Source organism: Amblyraja radiata, chromosome 17, assembly GCF_010909765.2.
Source record: "Amblyraja radiata isolate CabotCenter1 chromosome 17, sAmbRad1.1.pri, whole genome shotgun sequence".
Classification (NCBI taxonomy): domain Eukaryota; kingdom Metazoa; phylum Chordata; class Chondrichthyes; order Rajiformes; family Rajidae; genus Amblyraja; species Amblyraja radiata.
The window spans coordinates 29,717,708-29,730,863 of NC_045972.1; the positions used below are offsets into that span (position 1 = coordinate 29,717,708).

A 13,156-nucleotide genomic window follows, 5' to 3' on the forward strand; every position below is an offset into this window, starting at 1 on the left:
TCCCACATACCATTTTTGTTCATTTCTGACCTACAAACAGTTCAGATTACAAACAGTTCTCAGAACATAACCGTGTTCCTGACTGCCTGAAACTGTATTTAAAATATTGTAATTTACTCGTAATACGTTCAACAATGGCAGTGTCATTGGCGAATTTAAAGATGGAGTAGGAACTGTGTCCAGTTACACATTCATGAGTATAGAGCACGTAGAGCAGGGGACTGAACATACAACCTTGAGTTGGTAATGATTATATTGGGGAGGAATTGTTGTTGCCCCCCAACCCTGACTGCATACCTGAAATGAGGCACTCAGCCACTGGCCAGGGAGCGATTTGCTCATGTATCCAACATCAAACATACATTGAGACTCAGGAAATGTGAATTTTATTGGAATTTTACTCCAACCATGGGCTTCCACTGCACACACACTCTGACAAGTGTTAAAATGGGAGCTCGCTGTTGTGATTATTATCTTTTTATTGGGATATTATTTTAAAATTATTTAATAAAAATTGCATCTCACTTGCTCAGTACTCTTCTCAATCTACATACCTCAAGCCGAATGTACTTTCTCAGGTTGATTTGTCTTGTAGCTCTGAAGTGCACGTGCACACTAAATTCAGCTTTGGGTTCAATGATTCCCTGGTCCTGAGAGAGAGTGAAGTCATCACCCAGATTCTCCAGGCCAGTGATTCTCCACGCTACTGCCAGAAGACAAGTGTTCCGCATCACCAGGCTCTTGGTGTCCTTCCTGAGGGAAATCAATCAAAACTTGGTCTACCAACACACCAAGGTGATCATACACACACATATGGTCAATATGGTACATGTAAAAGTATCATCATTGTATTAACAAGTCAACAAGGCAACAGATTTTACACATACTATGAGTTAACAACCAAGTAACCGGGTTTAGTTTTTAGCTGAGAAATAAACATTGGCTCGGTTTTAGGATAATGCCTTCAATGATTCAAAATAGTGTCTGGGGTGTTTACAGGTTCAGGGACAGTTTCTTCCCAGCTGTTATCAGGCAACTGATCCATCCTATCAACAATTAGAGAGCAGTCCTGAACAACTTTCTATCTCATTGGAGACCCCCAGACTCTCTTTAATCGGGCTTTACTGGCTTTCCCTTGCACTAACATCATTCACATTATTCCCTTTATCATGTATCTGTACACTGTGGATGGCTTGATGCCTGCTTGTTGGTGCTTTGATTTTCAACAATGAGTTATTGAGAACTGTGCCCTGCCACATTTTCTCATTAAGGCCAGAATAAAATGTAAGATAGTTGGAACAAATTCCAAGGACATGGTCTGCAGAATTTCTACAGATGCACTGTAGAAACTATTCTCGTTGGTTGTATCATGCACTGGAATGCAAGAGGCTGCAGAGAGTGTGGACTCAGCCCAGACCAACATGGACACAGCCCTCCCCACCATTAAACATACCTACATGAGGTGCTGCCTCAAGGAGGCATCCATCATCAAGAATCCCCAACATCAGAGCCATACTCTCTTCAACTGTTACCATTGAGTAGGAGATACAGAAGGCCATGGTCCCAATCCAGCAAGGACAGGAGCTACTTTCCTATAAATGTCAGGTTCGTAAAACAACCTGCATAGCTCTAATCCTAGCTCAGCAACGGACATTATGGAGCACTTCTTAAATTACCATAGACTTGTTTGCTAATTACGTTTTGCACTAGTGACTTGCATTTTTTTTAAATTGTCTTGTGGAATTCATGTGTAATTGATGTATAATTTATGTTTTCGCGTGTTTTCTGAATCTATGTGCGGGTGATGCCACTGTGAGCAAGATTTAATTGTACCTTTACCTCACTATAGTAATACACGTAATAAACCTGACTGGACTTGACATTTGCCTGAGATAACATTTTCCAGAATGTCAAAACAAGGAACAGGATGATGCTGGTTTACCAAGGAAAGACAGAAATCGCTGTAGTGACTTAGTGGGTCAGGTGGCATTTCTGGAAAACATGGATAGGTGATATTTTGGGCTGGGACACTTCTTCAGATGGCCCTAACCCGAAACATCCATGTTCTCCAGGGATGCTGCCTGACCCGCCGGGTTACTCCAGCAATTTGTGTCTTTCTATAATATTGTCCACTTTTTAACCCTCCAGAAATCTATCCTAAACACCTGAGCCACTCACACTTGTGCGATCTGCTCATCTAACATTGTGAGATGGTAACTTTATTTAGAGAACTGTTGGGCTTTTCTTCATTGGGTTTCAAAGAGCCAAGGTGGGCTGCACCGTGGATAGCACTTGAGGCATCGTACTTTTTTCACTGTGGGAAAGAACAGCAGATGTGGTTTACACGGAATATAGACACAACATGCTGTAGTAACTCTGAGGGGACAGGCAGCATGTCTGGAGAAAAGGAATGGGTGACATTTCGGATCAAGACCCTTCTTCAGACCTTTTATCTAATCACATGCTGTATCCTGTGCAAACAAAATAAATCAGAGACATAACAAGAGGTTAGTGTTCATCTGTGTATTTGCACCACGGGATGTGCAAGTTGTCGTTGTTGCTGCTGACTATATTATGGTTTAGGTATGGGTTTTGATGCAATTGTTTTTTATCATTTTCACCATATATTTAAATATGTTATTTTAGTTCAATTATTATTGCTTAATTGCAATAAAACAGACAAATTTCAATTAACTGGAAGCATTAAGCAAGGAAAATAACAAGAAGCATTAAAATCAGCACACGTCAAAAGAACATGGCCACAAAATATTAAACATAAATTCTTAGAGGCAGTAAAGAAACTAGTGAGCTAGTGATTGGGCCTGAGGTCTGACAGGGAGTAAGGATCAGAATGTACAACAGAACAAGATGCTACAGGAAGCTTTGTGTGCCATATGTTCATTGCATCCTCATACACAAACTCCCATTTTGGAATTTGACCATGCAGCAATTAATGTTGAGGGTTTGAATTGGGTTGTCTTCTGGGCCACTTTGATGTCTGTCAATATGAACAAAATGCTTTTATACATCTATTTGTAATATGCTGTGACTATATGCATAGCGTGACTTTGATAAACACTGACCTGTGAAGAATCATTTTGTCAAAGTGTAGCTGTTTGCGGTCAAGCTCCAACTCCGCACGTACTCCATAACAGGATATCTTAAAGAGTACTGGTTCAGGATTTTCGCGTATGCAACAGACAAGGTGGTCATCAAATTTCCCAGAGCTGGTTGGATAGGCCCAGATCGTGACCTCCTGCAAGGTAAATTTGTGACCTCAAGTGTTCTTGTAACTGAACTCAGAGATCAAATCATTGGGTCCATCTATCATTGGACACATTATATTGTTCATTTCAATATACTCATTCATTCTATGCTTCAATTATACCTTCAGTGAAAATTAGTAAACGTATTTTCATCTGACATTTCATCAAACTTCCTATGTCTTCATTGTGTTCCTTAATAATGGAATCTTCATCCCAACCACAGTCTATTCTTCACAATTCTAAGTATTCTCTCATAATAAATGTGTTTAAAAACATATCCATGAAATAGGGCTTATCATTTAAATCACGGAAATAAGAAAGCCATAACAGAAAACCAGCAGGAAACTAACCATAACGGCTTCAACACATGAGGACCCTGGCTAATTTAATACTGAATTACAACATCTAAGAATGGCATGGAGATCTGCCAGCAATTAAACTAGAAAATGTACTGATCAGAATTATTAGCCAGATCTAATCTCTTCACCACAACATTGTCGGCATTCTCCCTTCATTGATGCCACGCAGAAAAACCTCTAGAAGCTGTTCTTGAAACTGGAGGTAACAGCTCTTAGGCTATATCTTCTACCCAATGGTAGTAGCCAGAGGAGAGCATGGCCAGGGTGGTGAGTCTTTGAAGTTAGCTGTCTATTTGAAACAACGCCTGCTATAGATCCTTTTCATCGGGGGTAGATCAATGCCCATGCCCAGTCATGGCAATGTCTACCACTTCCGCAGCCTCCTTCGTTCCTGGCCAATTGATTTATTGAACCAGGCCATGATGCAACCAATCGGTATGCTTTCTACCATAAGCCTGGGGTGGGGGTTGATGGAATATTCATTGACAATTCAAATCTGCTCAATCTACTAGAAATGTTAGAGTTTCTATTACAAGAGCTTTCTTTGTGATTGCATCAATGTGTTGGACTTAAAGCTGTTGACTCCCTCCACCAGTTTCCCATTGATGGAGATTGCTAGAGTTGCAGACTGTGTGGAAGGCGGTTAAAGTGTACAGGGGGGTGTAGATCAGCCACAGAAATGGGTGGAGAAATGGGCAGGTTACTGGCAGATGGAGTTTAATCCATGCAAGTATGAGGTGTTGAAATTTGGGAGGTCAAAAGTAAGGGGAAATATATATAATTAATGGCAAGACCCTTAACAACATTGATGTGCAGAGGGAATTTGGGGTGGGGTGAGTTTTTTTTACATAGTTGGGTGCCTGGAATGTTCTGCCAGGGGTGTTGGTCGAGGTAGACACGATAATGGCATTTGAGACTTTTGGATAGGCATATGGATATGCAGAGAATGGAGAGATATGGATTATGTGCAGGCAGCCAAGAGATGATTTGGCACAGTCATGGCTGGCTGCAGGGCCTGTTCTTATGCTGTACTGTTCTATACTCTATATATACCAAAAAGGTACATACCTGTGCTTCATAAGCTCCAAGCGTCACATGTGGTGGATCCACAAGATAGGTGGCAGCTTTCACATCATGCTGATAACAGAAGGAAACCTCAGCTTCCATTGATGAGGTATTCATTATTTTGATAATCTCCCTGTTTTCCGCATATTTGCCCTCCTTGTACCTATAAATAAAATAATCTTACCACAATCCTGCACAATCAATTGAGACAGATATTCCTCATTTTGTGTTACCTCTCCCAAAGTTTCCAGGATGTTAGTTCAACCTGTGCACTTACCTCCAGTGTCATTTGTTGCATGTGAAGTTAGACTGCACAACCAACAGCAACCAATTATACCCTTACGTAACAAAATATCTCAACTTGCACAGAGATGTCAGAGAGATGTCAAACAAAATTTAATACCAGACTGCAGAGACAAATATTAGGATAGGTGACCAAAGGCCTGGACATAGAAGTCAGTTTGAAAAAGATTTTTAATGGGCAAGATGAAGAGGAATTAAATATTTAAAGAGGGTATTCCAGAGTTTTGGACCAAGCCAGCTGAAAGTACAGCCTCCAGTGGTGGAATAATTAAGTTTGGAAATGCACAAAAGACCAGCCTACCTCTGGAGGACATGGATGCAGATGTTTCGAGTGGGGATCCTTGCTCAGATTGATTGTAGTAGGGTGGAGAAATATGGAAAAGAGATGGCGTGGGACTAAACCTGACAAGTGATAGGGAGACAGTTAGAGGGATTTTGGCAAAAAGGTGGATAGCTAGAGATGAAAATAAGATACCTCATGGAGTGAGAAAGAGAAAATAAGTGTACAGAATATTGTGTTACAGTACAGAGAAAGTGCAAATAAAAAGGTATGAAATGAGGTACATTTGATCAGAAATATATCCTTAGCATACGAAAGGTCCATTCAGGAGGAGGTGTTCAAATCAGGTACAATTACTATGTTGAAGAAGCATTTAGCCTGATACTTAAGCAGACAAATCAAAGAAGGAAATGTAATCAGAGTAAATGGGCAAAAAGGTTGGTATGGACATGGAAGGCTGAAGGGCCTGTTTCGATTGTATGACTAAACTCTAGCAAGTACAGGCCCAGAGCCGTCAACCATTCGTAATACGTTAACCCAATCACCCCCGGGTTCAGTCTCGTACACTTCCTCAGGATGCTCTCTAATGCCGGTACATATCTCCTCAGATATGGGGCCCAAAACTGGTCACAATACTCGAACGCAGTTTGACCAATGCCCTATATAGCCTCAGCATTACGTCCCTGCTTATATATACTAGTCCTCTTGAATTGCATTCTAACATTGAATTGCAGTCACCTATTCATTTTTCCAGCATGTAGTGTCTATCTTTGGTATAAACCAGCAGCTGCAGTTCCTTTTTATTGCATGTGCTTACCTACTAACTAACCTGTAAATTAACCTATGGGAATCCTGCACCAGCATTCCCAAGTCCCTTTGCACTTCCGATTTCTGAATCCATTCCCCATTTAGAAAATAGTTTTCTGTTCAAAGCAAGCATAGAATGCATTGAGCTCATTGGACTAGGATGCATTGTTGCTGACGATACTACCTGCCTTTACTTTGTAGCCCATTGTAGCATGCAAGCTTTGCCACAATCTACAAGTTTCCAAGTGGTTATGCTGGAACTCTAGCTTGGTTTGGAATTCTCTCTTAGTATCCTTGATGGCTTTGCAAAGGTAAAATAGAAATTTCCTATAATGCTCAGGGTCATTTGACGACTTCACACGGGAATGGGTGTCATGGTTCACCCATGGTTTCAGGTTCGGGAACGCTCGTATTGTCTTCTTTGGCATACATTCCTCTACATACCTATTAATAAAGTCTGCGACGGCAGTGGCATACTCATTTAGGTTACCCACAAAATCCTTGAATATAGACCAACACAATTCTGTTGCGCAAGTTGTCATATTTTTTTCACAGACCAATAGTGTATGACATTCTATGCATCCTCCCACTTCAGTTTCTGGTTGTAACTGGGAGTAGAAGCACAACCAGGAGATCAGATATTCCAAAATACAATTGGAGGATGGAGTGGTAGGAATCTTTGATGGTTGTGTAGCATTGGTCGAGGGTTTCTAGGTCTCTGGTGGGATTGGAGATGTGTTGGTAGTACCAGTAACTTTGCAATCATGGTAGCATGTAAGAGAAACACAGGTGGCAGAGGTCTCAGGTTTGGAAGAAATATGAAGGAAGATTTGAAAGTTATTGCAGTGCAGTTAGTAGATGGTATGCATCACAGCTAGAATGTGTTGGTAGTAAAGTCAGTTTAGCTTGGTGCTAACAAGATAGGATGCTCTGTTTTGGATGATGCCATGTTTCTTACGTGTTGTTGGTGGCACCTGTGCAGGAATGTAAAGAATATTCCATCCCAGTCCTGTGAATTGGTCTTCTTTATGAATTTTATCATATTTAAGATTATCTCTACCCAAAAAGTGCTGTGCCTCTAACATGCCATATGTCAAGTTGGAAGATTCAGGCCATTCTCAGCATCATGTCATATCATTCCAGGCAACTTCTCAAATGGAGTAAGAAGGAATTATAGCAGGGCTATCCCCAGGACAACTGTACAGATGTGATATTTCCAGACAGCAAATCTCTCTCAGATTGCTTAGGCTACAATTAAAAGCTTCAGCCCTAATGCGCTCTAATTACACAAATACAAAATCACAGAAATATGCACTTTACTTTGCACTATTGATAAATGTCAGCATGTGACATGTCTACTTTCAATGTGGCTAACTGTGGTTAGGCTGGTTTCTAAAGGTTTGATCGCCTAATTTCTTCGCAATTAAGTAAATTGTTATTTCTCCAATTCTCAATATTCTGCAGAATATATAAAAGTATTTAAGAAAAAAATGTAAAAGAATCAATGTTTGTTCTGTGTATTTCTTTTCTCCATTTGCTTATAATAACAATATGAAGATGGAGACTATCCTTTAATTCCTGGAGGCATTACGATAATACTGGAGGGCCTAAGTACATGCCAATCACCCACCATATTGTGTCACTGCATTACAGGTAACCCCCTTTAAAGTTCCAGAAAAATGGCCTCATTATAATTTTCTGTAACTCAAAGTCATGTCACCTGTAAATGTGTCAAGAAACACCAGTTGAAAAAAATTTAAGTTGGGGTTGATTTTGTTCTTCACACAAATTTTGTGAGACTGAATTTTATTGTGTAATGATTTGTGAATTCTGTAAGGGGTAATTTCCATAACCTGAGCAACCATAATGCAGAAGTTGCCTTTACGTGCCTTTCCCTAGTGATGCCACAGAGCAATGGTCCAAACTGAAACATTTCTTTGCTCATAATGTACTTCTTCCGAGGTATTTCTTCAAGCTTATCATTCTTTATCCGATGTCGGAAGACAACTCTGCAAAATAAATTAAATGAAAAGTCAGGTATGAACTTTTAGTCAGAAATTATAAGGTTCCCAGTAAACAAAAATGTATATATGCTGTCCAAAGATAATAACACAGCCTGAAGGCAATACTGCAAAGATTCCCATGATCTCTGTAGATTTCTAGATCAACTTTAACCTCAGTCACATCCCAGGATAGGAACCTGCTGGAAGAAGGCAGCTGGATTCTCTGTAGCAAGACATTGGGCACTGGTCATCACACAAAGGGAGGGGGGAGGGTCCTGACCAAGAAAATGGTGAATCAAACCTTTGGCACCCAACTGAGTAACATAAGGCAGCTGACAAAAACCTATGTAAATAAAAAAAAAAAGCTGCAGATGCTGGAAATCTAAAAAAATAACCTTTAAAAATGTATAACCTTCAAATAAATTAAAATAATCAAACAATTTCAAAATATTAGCACTTTAATACCTCACAGGGGAACATTTTGTCAGTTGTTCAAGCAGGAAGTTGTTGCAGCAAGTCAGTTGTTATCACACAACTGGCAAAACATGAACAAGGTGTTAGCCGTCTGTGACATGTTTCCCATGAGAAAATCGCAGCCCACACTGGTTTGAACAGCATGGAGGAGAATACTGGATAACTCAATGTTATATCTTTGCACTAAATGTTGTATCTTTAAACTTTTAGACTTTAGAGATACAGCATGGAAAAGGGCCCTTCAGCCCACCAAGTCTGCACTGACCAGCAATCACCCATACACTAACACTATCCTGTAGACTAGGGACAATTTGCAGAAGCCAGTTAACCTACAAACCTGCATGTCTTTGGAATGCGGGAGGAAACCTGAGCACCCGAAGAAAACCCATGCAGTCACATGGAGAATGTACAAACTCTCTAAAGACAGCCACCGAGGACAGGATCAAACCCAGGTTTCTGGCATTGTAAGGCAACAACTCTACCGCTGCGCCAATGTGCGGCCCCTTTATCTTTTATTTGTACACTTTGGATGGATTGATTGTATTTGTGTATAGACATTTCTTTGACTGAAGAGCATGCAAACAATGATTTTTCATTGTACCGTGGTACACGCGACAATAATAAACTAAACTAATGTTACCGCTGGGTTGTAAGCCGCCCAAATGAAATATAATTTTGCACAATTCGCTTGGGCAACTTATAACCCAGGGGTTTGAATATTGATTTCTCTAACTTCAAGTAACCCTTGCATTACCTCTCTCTCTATCCCTCCCCACTCTAGTCATCGTACTAGTTTTACTGTCGTCCTGTGAGTTCCTTTGCATACTTAATGTCACCTATCCCACAGCCAACAATGCTCCATTGTGTGCCCCACATTCCATATTTTCCATTCATTTCTCCTAAGTACCATCTATATCGCTCATTCCCCTTTCCCCTAGCTCTCAGTGGAGAAAGGTCACGACCCAAAAACTTCACCTAATCCTTTTCTCCAGTGATGTTGCCTGACCAGCTTTGTGTCTGTCTTTGGTTTAAACCAGCATCTGCAGTTCTTCCCTACACAGGTAGTAGAGTTTTGAACGCAGCCTTGTCTATCACACAAATCAGCCTCCCTTTCATTAGCTCCATCTTTAATTCACACTGCCTTGCAAAGAGACTGACATATTTAAGGACCATTCGTTGCCTGGTCATTCTATCTTCTCCCATCTTCCACCGAGCAGAAGATACAAAAGCTTGAAAGCACATACTACCATATTCACGCTTCTTCCTCATTCTTATCAGACTCCTGCTAGGGATAAATTCTTGGTGTTCCAATCTGCAGTGCATTCAGAAAGTATTCAGACCCCTTCACTTTTTTCACATTTTGTTACGTTACAGCCTTATTCTAAAATGGATTAGATTCATTTATTGCATCATCAATCTACACACAATACCCCATAATAAAAAATCGAAAACAGGCGTTTAGAATTGTTTGCATAGTAATTAAAAAGAAATAACTGAAATATCACATTTACATAAGTATTCCAACCCTTTACTCAGTACTTTGTTGAGGAACCTTTGGCAGCGATTACAGCCTCAAGTCTTCTTGGGTATGCTTGGCACACATGTATTTGGGTAATTTCTCCCATTCTTCTCTGCAGATCCTTTCCAGCTCTGTCAAGTTGGATGGGGAGCGTCGATGTACAGCTATTTTCAGGTCCCTCCAGAGATGTTCAATCGGGTTCAAGTCCAGTATCTGGCTGGGCCACTCAAGGACATTCACAGACTTGTCACGAAGCCACTCCTGCATTGTCTCGGCCATGTGATTAGGGTCATTGTCCTGTTGGAAGGTGAACCTCCACCCCAGTCTGAGCTGGTTTTCAACAAAGGATCTCTCTGTACTTTGCTCTGTTCATCTTTCCCTCAATCCTGATTAGTCTTCCAGTTCCTGTCACTGAAAAGCATCCCCACAGCATGATGCTGCCAACACCATGCTTCACCGTAGGTATGGTATTGGCCAGTTGATGAGCGGTGCCTGGCTTCCTCCAGACGTGACGCTTGGCATTCAGGCCAAAGAGTTCAATCTTGGTTTCATCGGACCAGAGAATCTTGTTTCTCATGCCTTTTGGCAAACTCCAAGTGGGCTGTCATGTGCCTTTTACTGAGGAGTAGCTTCCGTCTGGCCACTTTACCATAAAGACCTGATTGGTGGAGTGCTGCGGATATAGTTGTCCTTCTGGAAGTTTTGCCCATCTCCTCAGAAGAATTCTGGAGCTCTGTCAGAGTGACCAAGGCCCTTCTCCCCTGATTGCTCAGTTTGGCCTGGCAGCCAGCTCTGTGAGGAGTCCTGGTGGTTCCAAAGTTCTTCCATTTAAGAATGACGGAGGCCACTGTGCTCTTCAGGAAATGCAATGCTGCAGAAATTGTTGTATACCCTTCCCCAGATCTGTGTCTCAACGGAACTCGCTATCAAAATATGGGGGGGACCGGGGTACAGAGGGAACACAATTTCTTGGCGGCCGCGCGCGCATGCGCACACTCACACAAACATGCGAGGCTTCAAAGGCTTCTGCCGTGGGCCCTGTGAATGGTAATTACAGCTCAATCCATGCGCTAAATGCAGCTCAACTCTGCCTGTCTCGCCGGGTTAACCTACAGCCCTGCCTGGACTGAATACCAGTCCGAAGCCGTGGAGCTAGCGCTGCTTCTCCGCACTGGCTGTAAGCCTTGGCCATATTTCCCTTAAGTCCAGGCAGGGCTGTAGGTTAACCCGGCAGGACAGGCAGAGTTGAGCTGGGTTTAGCGCTGCTTCTCTGCAATGGCTGTGGGCCTGGGGACACCGCGCCGGTCGGACTCCCGACGTCTCTGGCCACCCCCGGGCGTGGGGTGGGGGGGAAGCACTCGGGTGGGGACGGGGATGGTCCAGTGGCGGTTCGGCAGTGATTGCAGCGCCGGAGAGCCAGCCAGGATCGATCCTGGCTGCGGATGAGGCGCAGGTCTGTGTCCAGGGCTGCCGTTGTGACACTATGACCTGGGCACGTCTCCCTCCTCCAATCTCCGCGCTCTATCCTCAGTCCCACCCCCCTACGTCCGCCTCTGACCGACACCTCCCTCCTCCAATCATCGAGCTGAATCATCATGTCCCGCCCCCATTGCCTGCTGACCGACATCTCTCTCGTCCAATCGACACCCTCGATCAGCAGTCCCACCCCCACTGTCTCGCGGAGAGCGGAGATTTCACCGGGTTTTAAAATCCAGATTACAAAAAACGGGGGAGGATCGTCCCCCACCTCTCAAAACAGAGAGGGGACGCGTGTCCCCTGGTCCCCCCCGGGAATTTCCGCCACTGCTCGACACAATCCTGTCGGAGGTCTACGGACAATTCCTTCGTCTTCATGGCTTGGTGTTTACTCTGACATGCACTGTCAATCGTGGGATCTTGTATAGACAGGTGTGTGCCTTTCCAAATCATGTTCCATCAGTTTAATTTACCACTGGTGGACTCCAATCAAGCTGTAGAAACATCTCAAGGATAATCAATGGAAACAGGATAAACCTAAGCTCAATTTTAAGTGTCAAAGCAAAGGGTCTGAATACTTTTGTAAATGTGATATTTCAGTTATTTCTTTTTGTGCAAAAAATGTTAAACACCTGTTTTCGCTTCTTCATTCTGGGGTATTGTGTGTATATTGAGGATGAAAAAATAAATTAATCAATTTTAAAGTAAGGGTGTAACGTAACAAAATGTGGAAAAAGTGAAGGGGTCCGAATACTTTGTGAATGCACTGTATTTCATTGTGGCCCCTACAATTTTCCTTTTAGCTGCACGTTCTCTGTGCTGTATTGTATTGTGCACTCTTTTGCACTTGATAGTAAACAAAACATTTTTCGTTGGCCGGATATGATGCACAACAAATGTTTTCCCTGTTTCTCAGTTCACGTGACAATGATAAACCAATATCAAGGGTTTTTAAGGGTTGAGTAAAGATGTTTCCCCTGGCTAATGTGTTAATGACTAGGAGTGCCATCTAAGAATATGGGATAAGCAATTTGGGACAGAGGTGAGGTGAAGTGTCTTCTCTTTGAAGATTTCAAACCTTTGTAACTCTCTACTCTGTAATTTTGTTTTAAACAGAAATCAAGGAATTTCTGGGCATTAAGAAAATCTAGGGATATGAGGATAGTGCTGGAAAATGACACTGATATAGAAGATCTGTTGGGCACGTTGTAGGAAAGATTTGAATAATCTCTTTCTATGGTGTTCTACAATGACGAAGTATAATGACTTGCTATTCACACTCCTCGCTATTGAGGGGGATTTCTCCTGGTGATGCCACCACGGACCTGTCCCTTGGACCTCTTCCTGCAGTCATTGCCCCTGCCCTGCCCTTCAACCGCGAGGCCAAATTTGTGATCTCCAACCATGACAGGCTCTGAGAACAAAAGTATTGGCACGGAACTGGGCCATTCAGCCCATCAAATCCACTCATTCTGTCTGGTATATTCTGCAAAGTCCTGTCATGAATATTTCAGCCCGACGAGAACAAGGGCGGACCTTCTAGTCAACGAGAACAAAGACTCAGTGGCCATCGAGTATGAAGACTAGGCAGGCCAGCCATGGCC

The 13,156-nt window shown here is 42.4% G+C and overlaps 1 protein-coding gene across 1 annotated transcript in view; it reads right to left on the bottom strand.

Moving 5' to 3' along the window:
- The window catches only part of LOC116982984 (hydrocephalus-inducing protein homolog), a 204,439-nt gene that overhangs the window by 129,694 nt on the left and 61,589 nt on the right, over positions 1–13,156 (bottom strand). The window contains exons 23-26 of the mRNA XM_033036517.1: positions 7,970–8,089; positions 4,694–4,853; positions 3,084–3,256; positions 555–753 (exon numbers count right to left, since the gene is read on the bottom strand). Coding sequence (XP_032892408.1) covers positions 555–753; positions 3,084–3,256; positions 4,694–4,853; positions 7,970–8,089 — 652 coding nt within the window. The remainder of the gene's footprint in view (positions 1–554; positions 754–3,083; positions 3,257–4,693; positions 4,854–7,969; positions 8,090–13,156) is intronic.